The following is a 13,816-nucleotide window of genomic DNA, read 5'->3' as shown; positions in this document are numbered from 1 at the left end:
CAGTCCCCAGCCTCCTTACACTTACCCAGAGCCGCGCTGCCCTTGCTGCACGTACGTAGAGCAATACTGCCCTGATTTAAATTCTCCCTTCCCTCCCCCTGGCACTTCTCTCCCTCTCTCCCCTGCACTTGCATGATATGAATGACACAAGGTCTAGTAAGATTGTTTGTTTTGTCCTCCCTCTGTCTTATCTACCTTGTCTTGTCACGCCTAGAAACACTTGTTTCCAGGCGCATTATAAATTACTCATCATATCATATCATAACCCTAAGAGGCCCAATCTTTATAGTGTTGAAAGGATTGAAGCGTGGGGAAGAGAACCGCGAGAAGCTTCAAAAGGAACTGTTAAATTTTGTTTGTGGTGTTTGGCACTTGAATAAGTTGAAGCTTGGGCAAGGGAACCCCAAGGAACTCAAAGATACTGAAGGTATTGAAATCACATTCAAGGGCCCTGTGGATAAGGTCTTACAACAGCCCTGTTGACTGAACTCATTTTTATGACTTTGACCAAACAGATTTGGGTTCCCACTTTTTTGTTGAATCACTTTTTTCCGTTTTTAAAAAGATGTCCTATCACATTTTTGTAAAGAGTGAGGGCAAGCATAAGTTTAGAGAGACAGACGTATTTTGGAATATTAGAGAGCGACGGCCATTAGAAACATCAGTTATGGGAACCATCCCTTTTGGGTTAGGGCCAGTCAGGCATTACACATACCCAGGAACTTTAATAAATAAAGGTTTTAAAAACAAACACCATTCAGTCTCTCCCTCTCCCTCTCCCTCCCCCTCCCTCCCCCTCCCCCCCACACAAGTTTTAGATTAGCCAGACCTTCCAGCTTTCTGAACAGTTTCCGGAAGCCTGTAAATAGATTAAAGAATTTAATTCTTAGATTAGTTTTAGAAATGCTTGTAAAGTCTAATTAATCTGTACTCTATAAACATTGCTGTAGTGCTTCCATATTCTCTTACTCTATTCTAAAAATGGGATTTACTAATGGTTAATAATGTTCTTGATCACCTTTTTTTAAATTAGTTACCACATTAGATCATCTGTTTTGAATAATTCTAAATGCAACAAAACCTAAGAAAAATACACACTATTACAGTAGCACATATTTACTTTAGTACAAGACTGCAAAGCTAAAACGATTTGCCAGAATTGTGTTGAAAATACAAATATCGCAGACTGACAAGTCACAATTGCCACCTTTTAGTCCATCATGATATCTGAAGATACTTACCCTTTAAGTGATATTTGATTTTGGGTGCTTTCAGCCCAGCCACCGTTCAGCATTGCAGCAAAGTAATTGGATCGGGCACACAAAATGGCTCTGTTATGACAAAAAAACAAATCCCACATTTAATGGGACAGGAGCAATATTTAATTCCCATCTGTTACTTTAACAATGAACATCACAGCAAAGCGCTGAATAATATTACAGGCATATTCACTATTTGCAATGCATGAATACAATAAACTGGAGCAATATTATAAATCTTTGAAGGCAAGGAAACAGATATGAGTATGACACACACCTGTCCCTCAGTATGCCACCAGAATAGTATGTCACCCTGACGGATGGCCCAAACACCAGATTACTCTCTCCTTGTGTCCACCTACTCTGGGCTCTGTCACTCCTGGCAGTCTACGGGGCAATCCTAGATGTATCTCTGGGCTCTGTCAGGTGGCAGTAACACATAATGAATGATAAAACCATTAGGCTTCAAGGGCACGCTAGACCACATCTCAAACGCATCATGCAACCACTTAATAATGACAGTACTTTTGTAGTTTATTTTTACTTTATTGTTTAAAGCATGGAACTAGCTCGAGAGCAGTGAAGCGCTGTACAGGGTTTGGTAGCCCACACATATGTGCGTTCGCAGGATCTTAAAGATTTGCCATTTATTGATCAGAGCTATTTTTTCATTGTTCTACACTGACTCTACAGACATGCAAACTATCAGAATCTATATCTCTCCTCTTCTTTCTTAAATATAAAAACATTTCATGCATGTTTAACCTTTCTCCCCTTTGCTCTCGTCCCCTCTTCTGCTACCCTTTTCTATTCTCTTGCAGACTAAGGCCTGGATACCCCTGGTGAGGCACAAGATGTCACTGTCCAGACAAGCCTTACTTTTTAAGACCCCATAGGAGCATACACCTCTTTAGTTATTCTCTATTCAACTTAATATATTGTGTGGGCACCTGCCACAAAAACACACAATTTGATGGCACACACATTTCACATTACTAATGTATCTAGGCTTCAACAGCTTCCTATAAATGAGACCTTTTTTTAACCATGCCTTTCCCCATCGTTCAGTTCACATAATCCTTTCACACGGTTCATCCTGCACTGGGACAGTCTTGGCAGTCGTATTAATACTATGGTGGGGTGTGTTTTGTCAGGCACCTCAAATGCCTTCTCAGAGAATATAAGCTGCCCCCCTTCAAGGGGTAATTCAAGCACATCTTCAATCCACCACTCAGCAATAGCCAATTTATAATAGCTTATATTAAGCGGCCCTTAAATCAACCCTCCTTTATCCATAGCGACTTTGGAAGTTCTCACTTTCCACACTTTTCGTTAAGTTTCCATGTTTACTGGAGGTTCAAGCATCCATGCTTCCTCAATGACTACTAGTTTCCTCTCTAAGGTATTAGTTGTGGCTTACACTGTGAATGTTAGCATGGTAAAGGTCAGGTAACCCACTAACCAATATAAGCTCAAACTCTGCATACTTATCTCACTCAAAAAACTCACACAACCATCTCACGCACAACAAGCCGCACGCACTTCACAGCACTGCAACAACACATAAGCCGGAACAACAGCACACGCGGACTGACTCCGATCCGATACCCGCACCAAAGCTCAGCACCCGGTGTATACTGAGTTGAAGCTGCCAACAGAACACCACTCCCCTCACTATCCTACTCCCTTCTTCACCCTACTAACCCATCCCACCTTTATCATTGACAGATTCGCCTGAGCGCCTGGGGACCAATTCCGTTGGTGACTGTGCACGGTACAAATACCTCTAACATTTAACATTTACACTGTTCATTCCTTATTGTTTACCCTTTCTCTAATTCCCTTGGCCCCTCCCCCTTCTTCGACCCTTGTGTGTGCTCATTACACCTCTTTTTAGACAAGCCTAGGCGGTCTAAGACAATTATAGTGGCGATTTGGCGCAGTATAAAACCTTTGTAACATAACATGGGAAAAAGCACAATCTTCAAATCAAAATAAGCACTATAAACAGTTAACCCCCACTATAGGTAGGAGACCGGTAAGGCTGCAGAAACATGCACACCATTAAAATACTGTGTTTCTTTTTGCTAAGGGACTAATTTGTATAAATCTTTATCGATATATGTGTTTGGGCATACTAGGCCTTTTTACATGTGCGGTATTAGAAAAATGTGTATTGGTTTTTAATGTGCACTGCTTTTATAACTGGTCATTCAGTGCCATACTATTTCATACCAATTGCTTTGTGCCTGCATCTGTTTTTAGCTGCAGTGCGCACTTCTTGAGCCGGTGTAACGTCGAAATCTGCTTATCGTCGAAAAATGCTTAGGGTGCTGGTGCACATGCGCAGTAACAACTATCAGGAAAGCATTTTTGGACGGGCAATTTCGCCCAGGATAGCGCATTTTCCGACGTTACACGGGCCTGTGAAGAGATCTCCCTCCCTCCCAGGGAGATGCAGAGTGAGAGGGAGGCAAATCCGAGGGGAAGCGAACTGGCAGATAGCCGGAGGATGCTGGTCCACCGCCTATGTTTACACTCTGCAGACCGACGCTGTTTGCTCCCCTCCTTTTTCCCCTTCAGCTGACAGGTAGGAAAAGGAGCACCTGACGGTGGGGGAGTGGTTATGCAGAGCATTCGGGTGCTTCTAAACTCGAGTCCCGTTCTGGTTTGGCATCGACACCTGTTCTTGCAAAAGAAAAGTAAAGTGGCTGAGGACCGCATAACTTATGAAATAAAGCGTATTCCATGTTGCAAAAGAGGTTCAAGGCTGTTTGGCTAAAATGAACTGGGGAGGGGGAGCTGTTAAGCGCATGTTGTGCGTTTCAGGTTACTCAGCACAAAACAAGATAATGCAACTCAAGGATTGGTTTTTGTTGTGGGGTTTCCTTTGCTGTGGAGTCTCACCAGGAAAATCGGTGAAAACATGCAGGCCACACATTCATATGGTACTTAGCTGTTGTTGTTACTGGTGTAGTGAAAGACTGCTTAGTCCATTTCGTATAGTGTTGGTTCGCTGTTCCTTGCTATGCTGTCAGGTTGAGGGTTCTACTTCCCAGGTGAGGGTAAGCAAGGTGATGTTCAACTTTCCTCTTCCCGTTACTGGCTTTACAATTTTGCTCATGGACAAAATGGTGTAGTGAAAGACCGCTTAGTCCATTTCGTATAGTGTTGGTTAGCTGTTACTTGCTATGCTGTCTCTGCCCCCGCCAGTATTTCCTTGTCCCTCCGCCAGTGTCTTCCTGCCCCCGCCAGTGTCGCCTTGTCCCCCCTGCCAGTGTCGCCTTGTCCCCCATGCACCCCGCCAGTGTCGCCTTGTCCCCCCTGCCCCCGCCAGTGTCGCCTTGTCCCCCTGACCCCGCCAGTGTCTCCCTGTCCCCCCTTCCCCTTGCCAGTGTCTCCCTGTGCCCCCTGCTAGTGTCTCCCTGTCCCCCCTGCCCCCGCCAGTGCCTCCCTTGTCCCCCTGCCCCCGCCAGTGTCTCCTTGTCTCCCCACCAGTGTCGCCTTGTCCCCTGTGCCCCCGCCAGTGTCGCCTTGTCCCCCTGCCCCCCGCCAGAGTCTTCTTGTCCCCCCTGCCCCCCGCCAGTGTCTCCCTTGTCCCCCTTCCCCCGCTAGTGTCTCCCTTGTCCCCCTGCCCCCACCAGTGTCTCCCTTGTCCCCCTGCCCCCGCTAGTGTCTCCTTGTCTCCCCACCAGTGTCGCCTTGTCCCCTGTGCCCCCTGCCAGTGTCGCCTTGTCCCCCCTGCCCCCGCCAGTGTCGCCTTGTCCCCCTGCCCCCCGCCAGTGTCACCTTGTCCCCCCTGCCCCCGCCAGTGTCGCCTTGTCCCCCGCCAGTGTCTTCCTGTCCCCCTGCCGCCCGCCAGTGTCACCTTGTCCCCCCTGCCTCCCGCCAATGTCTTCCTGTCCCCCTGCCCCGCCAGTGTCACCTTGTCCCCCCTGCCCCCGCCAGTGTCGCCTTGTCCCCCCTGTCCCCGCCAGTGTCTCCTTGTCCCCCTGCCCCCGCCAGTGTCTTCCTGTCCCCCCGCCAGTTTCTTCTTGTCCCCCGTGCCCCCGCCAGTGTCTCCTTGTCTCCCTCCCCCCGCCAGTGTCGCCTTGACCTACTGCCCCCGCCAGTGTCTCCTTGTCCCCCTGCCCCTGCCAGTGTCTCCTTGTCCCCCTGCCCGCTAGTGTCTTCCTTGTCCCCCCTGCCCTCCGCCAGTCTCTTCCTTGTCCCCTCCTGCCCCCGCCAGTGTCTTCCTGTCCCCTGCCCCCCACCAGTGTCTTCCTTGTCCCCCTGACCCACGCCAGTGTCTCCCTGCCCCCCCTGTCCCCGCCAGTGTCTCCAATCCTATTTATTTTAGCACTTACTCTCATCATCGGTCCCTCCCTGGATCACTGATAACAGCTTGTTCGTCCCCCCTTTTTTCCTTCTGGTCTTCTCCTCCCACTCCCTCCACTGCACTATCTTGTAGATAGTCACTTGTTTTGTTCCTCTCCTTATCGCTTTCCATTCCCCCCCCTTACCTCCCCTCCTCCCCCCTCCTCTTGTCACTCTTGCACTATGTCGTCTGGCATAGTAATGTTACTGCTAGTTTTGTCTCCTTTTCCCCCCCTCACCTCTCCCCTATTGTTCCATGCACTTGTACTATCCGTTATGATTTGATAGTTATTTTTCACATTCTGACCCGTTTCAAGGACCAGTTTGAATGTAATTGTATTCTCCCATGTTCCCACCCTCCTTGAAGCGCTTTGGAACACATTGTGTAAAGGCGCTATACAAATAAACAATCAATCAATCAATATGCTGTCACGTTGAGGGTTCTACTTTCCCAGGTGAGGGTAAGCAAGGTGATGTTTAACTTTCCTCTCCCCGTGCACATAATTATAGGCTCTCTTCATGAGCAATGCAACATACCTGTTTCCTCAGAGGGGGGCTGGCAGACAAACATAAAATAATAAACTGGCCATCGCCGATGGCTTTTAGAAGTGAAACTATGTCATTTACACTTATACTATCATAGCCATTTGAGACCCCCAGTGACCTCAAAAGGGCACTACTATGTGATACAAACTTTATGTTAAAGGTACTTATGTAGCGCACCGTCACCAAATGAATTGGTCCCCAGGCGCTCTGGCAGATCTGAAAATGAGAAGGTGGGATGGGTTAGTAAGGTGAAGAGGGAGTAGGATAGTGAGAGGAGTGGTGTACTGTTGGCAGCTTCAACTCGGTACACACCGGGTGCTGAGCTTTAGTGCGAGTATCAATCAGTCCACGTGTGCTGTTGGTGCGGCTTATGTGTTGTTGCAGTGTGGTGAAGTGTGTGCGGCTTGTGCGAGAGATGGTTGTGTACTTTTTTTTTTAGAAAGATACGTATGCAGAGAATTTAAGCTTATATTGGTTAGTGGGTTATATGAAATTTAACATGCTAACATTCACAGTTCTGTCTAAGTGTAGTACTTGCTAATCTACATATTCCGTCCAAGTGTGGCACTTGCTAATCTTCCCAATAGTTATCTTGATGTAGGGCAGGATGATGTTCTCCATTCTAAGTGTGGCACATGGTAACATTCAAGTTCCATCTAGGTGTGGCACATGCTAACATTCACTTTTTTTATCTCTATGTGATGCAGGCTGAGGTTAAGAATTCCATCTAAGTGTGGTTTATGCTAACATTGGGAATTATGTTTGTAAGTAATGCAAAACAACATTTACAGTCCAGTCATGTGTAGATTTAGGTCGGAGGACATCTCTCTAAATGTGCATGGTGTAAGCCTATGGCGGTGTACTTTAGGGAGAGGTAAGGTAGAGTCGTGGGGGCTTTCTGGAGCAGAGTAATTGCTCTACACCCTACCCAAGCCACAATTACAGTTTTAGTTGGTGTCTGTTGACTGCTAGCTTCGTTGGCTTCCCCTGATGACACCTGCAGACATGTCTTGGAACCGACATTGTAGGAGCCGCCCTTGGCCTTGGGGTCCTTAGCCGAAGGGGCTGCACGGGCAGGGGACTGCTCTGCGGTGTCCTTGATGAGGGCGTGGTGCACCAATCAGGGCGGGGGGGGCGCTGAGGGAGGCGGGTAGAGGGAGGTTCAGGAAGCGGGTTGGGAAGGGGAGAGGGACCACGTGCCGAATGCGCTCACCGTGCTTTTAAGCACAGGTGCAAAAACGATTTTGGAGGCCACAAGATGGCGCGGTCAGGGGGCACCTACCTGATCAGCATCTCAAGTCCAGAATTAGGAAAAAGTTGTTCATGAAAAGATCCTGTATATCAATGGGAAGGCTATAAACGGCTACCTTTCACCCTGCGATTGAACCCATAGTAGCCCTTTATCTCTCCAGTATGGCAAACAGTTTGGAGCAACACAGTGCATCTAAGTGAAAAGGGGCATCAGCCCTCAGTAAACATTGGGCTGCTCTATGTTCACATTTAGGGATTCTGGAAAATCTTAGTGCAGCTACCGCACTAAGGGATGAAAGAAAGCACTGCTTCAACATGTGCACAGAATCACCATCTGCAACACAATCTGTGGGGAATTCATACTTTGACTCAGGCTTTCCTTATGGAGTCAAGTGGGGCCTGGGAGAGCCTATTGCATTTGTCTACTGCTCGTGTTTGTTTTCCTTTCCTCCTGTTTCATGTCTGCATGTATTTTAGTTTCTTTCCCTGGTGTTGTTAGCTTGTGACAATGGTCTGTTTGTGGTAGACTGCAGGTACCAGTGAGTCATTGATAATTTCCACGGGACTGCTGCTGCTGAAGTGTTTTCACATTGTTCCCCCTTACCCCCTCTCATGATTAAGTATAGGCTTATATAAAATGGGGATATTGTATTATATATACCAGCATAGGTGTGCCTCAGAGTCAATACTGTACTATTATTTGATGAAATGTGATGTCTTATGCCACGATCTGATACTTTATATGTTTCAGAGGCGGTACCATGCCTTATAGTGATGTCCAACTATGCATTACATAAAAAGGTGATTTATTCTATTTTTGCATCCATTGTTTCAGCCGCATTGTCAATAGGTGCTGTTATATTTAAGTATTTAATATTTATATACAGAGAACGTTTTACACTGATCCAGAGATATATTGGTTGTATTTCAACAGAGGGTGTGTTTACGCCTGGTCTTGATATGTGATATGTACTTTGATCCAACCATTTTTCAGAAGGTTAATTATATGTTTATGCCATTTATCTATTTAATATTTAAATATATCATTAAAAAGGCACCTTGTCCCAAGGGTGATAAATCCATTTGTGTGCATTGACATTATTACAGCGCTAGAGGACATGACTGTTTAACTTGTCCATGTACAAAGGACATTGGGTTTTCTTTACAGGCAGTAGGGATTCTGGGAGCTGTCCCCATTATCTCGCTCCCAGTGGAGTCACTTCTTTCAAAGCAAGAAGCCCCAGTATTGTTGGGTGTTTCTCCATTCTCTCCCCGGATTTCCCAAAAGGCTCTTTTTGCGCGGTAAGGTGTATGACCAGTTCTCCTTTTCCTCACAGGTGCTTACTATAGATGGATGTGGGTACATGCAGTTACTTTCCATTGCAAATAAGGTCTGATACACCTTACATATGTCTTTGCAGCGTCCTACAGCAGTGATGTTTCTTCTGTGCATTTTCCAGGGTCTCTGTGTGTTTGGTAAGCAGTGCTAAGTCTTTTGCACATTGCTTGGAGTCTCTACAGAACACTGCCTGTTGTGTCCATGTACATTACAGCGGCGACATTGCTCCAGCACACTGCCTGTCTATGTAAAATGGATCTATATATGAGAGCGAGCGAGAAAGAAAAAGATTAGCGAGAGTAGAAAACCGAGTGTAAACATTGGAGCTATCTGGTCTGCGGAGCAAGTGAGTGAAGGGGATGTAATTTTGTGTCTTGTTTGGCCTTAGTGTACCTTGTTATGAATGATCATGCAATGTTAGGCGATGTCACCTAATGACAGGGTGCAAATTCAAGACCGCAACCAGTTTTTCATGGAGCTTCCCTCATGAGCATCGACAGATCACAGACATTTCAACCTCAGGACCACTTAGCTTTTTATGGGGTGAAGAAACAATGTGGCCCGATGGAGATGCACCATATGCCAGCAACTGAATTAGCCAAACATACACAACATTGCTACCGTGCACATGGCAACTAAAGCATTACCGTGCTGACAAGTGCATCTGAATGCAATCTTATGTTAATGCCCATTTGCAAAGTATAAACTCCAACCTAACGAACGCACTAACAACTCTACAATAGCACCCTCCCACCTGTCTCACAGCAATTAAGCACTCATTACAACCCACAACTCTTGCCACCTCAAAATGCCTGCAGACAACGTATTACAGCTTGCTCAACATCAACACCCAGCAAAAACCTAACACATGCTACACGCAAATACCACACACACTGGCACAAAGGCAATGACAAAACCTGGCCTGCTTCGAGCAGCGGACCCAACAGCAACTTCTTATACGCTCGATAATTTACCCAAAACCCAAACTTTAAATTGCAGTACCCATAGTGCAAAGAGGTCATGCAAATGTAAAATGCCATGCTTTAAGAAGACCCAGTAAAATAACTTGACAAGTGCCCTCCACCAAGGAAAGAAAAGACAAACTAAGCTCCTCCTGTGGTACGGGCAATGTTCCTTGGTTGCATTCCTCATTTATGCTCTTGTTTATTGAAGCATGGAATGACAAGGACTATGAGTACCCCAGTGTCAGGGACTCACAGGTGGCAAGCATGAGTGGGAAGCGCCAAGCAGACAATATCAGGGTTATGCAGCATTGTGGCCATAGAAAAAGGTCTAAAAGACCCAAACACCTTTATTTCAAGACATTGCTTTGTTTTATGTGCAGGAAAAGGGCTTGGTGTGTGGACTACGAACGCTGTGGGGCATGAAAAGGACCAGTACATTTCCCAGAAGGCTCGCATGACCACTAGCCTCCGGGATCCTCTAGGACAACGCCCAACCAATCGAAGATACCAGCTTGTGCTGGAGAACACGAGAGAGAGAGAGAGAGAGAGAGAGAGGACATGTGTTCGGAGGGCTCCTGCAGGCTGCGAACTGCAGGGCCATTCCCCGCCTGCAAATACTACAGGCCCTGCATTCAGCAACAGATAAGTGCTTTTATCTAACAAGTCTGACTATTGGTTAATTCCGGAGTGTTCATTTGGATAGAACGCAAGCAGCATTCGGGCAAGGCAGCGCTCTCGGGAGGAGCATTGTGTTCGGTAACTGAATAGAACGCAAGCAGTGTCTGGGCAATGTAACTCTTAAAGGCATTGGGAAGTGTATGGAGTACAGAGGTGCTCACAGCTGATAGCAACTTCCTATGCACAGTAGAATGAGTGGCGCAGAACCGGCACCACAAATCGACTGCATTTGCATGCTGTAGACTGCCAGTGGGCAGTTTTGGTAGCTTGTCAAGTGTTCTTTTATACTGTTCCGCAACACAGGCTCACACGTGCTTTTGATTTCTTTGTAGCGGCGCTCCGCTGGATCAAAACGGCTTGAACATTGGGAGCGCAGTTCATGGCAGAGGTACCCCGCTGCACGACACAAAGCTAATGCCATCTTGTTTCTTTAGTTAATGTGTGTTGGTTGTGAGTTCCAACAACCAACGCATTGCATGTAACCAGTGGGTATATGATTGCAATGTACTAGTGAACCTGTTTAAGGTGTGCCGGTTGTGAGTTCAAACAATCAGCACAATGTGAGTGCGTGCCAGTAATGCACCAGAGAATCCTAAAATACAATGTACCAGGTATCAAAGCAGAATTATTAGGGCCTGAGAAGGCCAGACTATGCAGGGCTTTGGGGGGCATAGTGTGCTAGTGTGCAGGAGTGGGTGGGCAGAGCATCAGCGATCTCAGGAACCCCAGTAGGGGAGCAACAAGCCAAACCTTTTCCCTGAATCCCCTTACCCATCCATTGCCTCTTCCTGATCCTCTATCCGGTTTCCATAATGACCCCTACCTATCCAATCCATCAGACCCTAACCCTCTTTCCGCAGCGGGTCACGGAGGCCTGAGATTGTGTACAATCCAGGCACCAAGATTCAACAGGGAGGCAGGTGTATGTGCTACCTTCGCGCAAGACCAAGAAACTTGACACCCAGTCACTAAGTAGAGTAACTTGAATTACTCATATGTCCTGTCCCCTTTCCTCCATCCTTGTGGGTGATTCCATCGATCAAGACAACCGGGTGGTGCTGTGACAACCTGCCTCAAGATTAAGAAGAAGCAAGAATGTTCTCCAGAACCGCCTGACCGAACGCTGTATCCCACCTGGAACTGGTATCCAAGGAATAGTGCTTACAGAAAGCAGACAAAGTGGCTCAAGTAGCCGCCTTGCTAATGACTTCCGAGGAAGCGTGTCTCGGAAAGCCGCCCACCACAGCCTTGCCCCCCCTGACCGCGTGGGCATTAACCCCCGCAGAAACAGTCTTACCCATGGCCACATATGCCTCAGAAATGGCCTGGACCATCCAACCGGCGATGGAATCTTTGGACGCTTGGGTGCCGGTAGCCGAGCCCCCAAAGGTGACGAACAACGCTTCAGACTTCTGGAAAGACCTCGTCCGGGAGAGATAAAACTTCAGCGCTCTCCAAGTCTAAGGAATGCAATACTCTTTCAGCACCGACGGCGGGTTTGGAAAGAACACTGGCCGGCAGATTTCCTGGTTCAAATGGAACAGAGAGACCACCTTGGCCAAGAAGTTTGGATGAGTGTCCAAGATTACCTTGTCATTGTGGAAGGTGGTGAAGGGCTCGCACGACAGAGCCTGCAGCTCGCCGACTCTGCATGCAGAAGTGAGCGCTACCAACAGTATTGCCTTGAGCGTCACCAGCCTGATGTTGACCAAGGCCATTGGCTTGAAAGGTTTACGCTGTAAAGCCGCCAGAACCACGCTGAGGTCCCAGACCGGGTGTGGCCCATGAACCAGAGGAAACAGTCTGGACAACCTCTTTAGGTGAGCCTTAAGCACAGAGGTGGCTGCCAAAAAAATGCGCTCTGGGGAGTTCTTGTAGGCCCCAATGGCCACCAAATAGGTGCGACAGGTATCAACCTGGTCTCCATAGCGATCCAAATGTGTAGAAAAGGCCAGTACGTCGTCCAGGGTGCAGGTGAGGGGGGTCCAGCCCCTTGTCGTGAGCCCAGTGGCAGAACCTGGTCCACCTACTCTTGTACTGAGAACACGTGGAGGGCCTCCTGGATGATTTTCCAGTTGTATGAAAAGTGGGAGTGGCGCAGTCCCCGCTGATCAGGAGCCAGGCCAAGCGGGACAGCTGGCTGGGTCCGGGTGCTTCGAACGCCCTGCTGCGTCAGGAAGCCCCTGCAGGGGTGTGGGAAATGGACAGGCCCCTGGGAGCGCAACTGCAGCAGGTCGGAGAACCAAGCCCTCGACAGCCAGTGGGGGGGGGGGCGATTAGGAGGAGGCTGCAGTCTACTGAGGCTCAAAATGTGCAGAGGGTCTGCTGGAGCAAAGGAGGAGGAGGAAACGGATAGCAACTGCCAGCAGAGTTTGAACGTGTCGCCCAGAGACCCCTGACCCCACCCCGCCCATGAAGCGAAGAGGGGGCACTTGGAATTCAGAGGAGATGCAAATAAATCCAGATCTGGGAACCTCCATTTCTGGAATAGGGGCAACAAACAGTTGATGTGTAATTCCCATTCGTAGGTGTTTAGCCCCAGGCGGCGGTGATGTTCGGCTTCCGCATTGTTGTCCCCCGGGAGATGGACTGCAGAGATCCATGACCCTCCAACTGGGTCCCTCCCAGATTAGCACTGCCTCCATGCACAGGAGGGGAGAGGGGGTGACGCCCTGTTTGTTCAAGTAGAACATTGTCGTGGAATAGTCGGTCCTGACCAGAACCGCGTCGCCCCTGATGACCAGTAGAAAAGCCAGGCCTACCACTTTGAGATCCAGCAGATTAATATGCAGGAGGGCCTCCGTTCTGGACCATGCACCATGAGTCAAATGGCCATCTAGGGTAGCCCCCAGCCCGAGAGGGAGGAATCCGTCACTACCAGAGTGGGCTCTGGCTGGGTGAACGGGGCTCCCACTGCCACATTGCAATTCTTTCTTTTCTTGAGAACTATCCCACACCCTTTTTGTATTAGTTGTAAGGTTTGGCAATAGGTTTCTTAGTATAGGCCCTTTCTATAGTATAGGCCCTTGGGTAATCAAACGTTCAGGCCATGGTGGAGGTGGGAGAAGATAAAGTAAGAGATGCACCATCAGAGTCTGTAGCTATGGAGGCCATATAAGAGCAGAATCTCAGCCATATGTTCCTGGGCCTGGAATGCGTCGGCTGTTGATTAGCCCAGACCTCTTCCGTGTCAGATGCCCAGGTGACTGCCCTAAGCCATTGCGAGTGTGAGGGTGGACCAGGGCGGAGCCAGCATAGTAAGATGCAGTGGACAGTGAGTAACATACAGAGGCCCGCCAGCTTTTTGAAGTCGCGACTCAAGTCCGGGAAGTCGTGAAAGAGACAATGCAGGGGATGGAGCGACTGTGCAGTCCAAAATGACAGTCATAGTACTACATATCTCCTCCCAGTACTGTGCTAGT

General features: G+C 48.1%; 1 protein-coding gene across 3 annotated transcripts in view; it reads right to left on the bottom strand.

Moving 5' to 3' along the window:
• Nucleotides 1–13,816, bottom strand: part of BTBD8 (BTB domain containing 8) — a 2,362,893-nt gene that overhangs the window by 1,855,046 nt on the left and 494,031 nt on the right. For all 3 annotated transcript variants that reach the window (XM_069641787.1, XM_069641786.1, XM_069641785.1), the window contains exon 5: nucleotides 1,242–1,331. In XM_069641787.1, coding sequence (XP_069497888.1) covers nucleotides 1,242–1,331 — 90 coding nt within the window. The remainder of the gene's footprint in view (nucleotides 1–1,241; nucleotides 1,332–13,816) is intronic.

The sequence above is a fragment of the Ambystoma mexicanum genome, chromosome 1q, assembly GCF_040938575.1.
Source record: "Ambystoma mexicanum isolate Mex_15411 chromosome 1q, UKY_AmexF1_1, whole genome shotgun sequence".
Classification (NCBI taxonomy): Eukaryota; Metazoa; Chordata; class Amphibia; order Caudata; family Ambystomatidae; genus Ambystoma; species Ambystoma mexicanum.
Note: the sequence above shows the minus strand (reverse complement) of the source record. Positions and strands in the feature narration are given on the sequence as shown.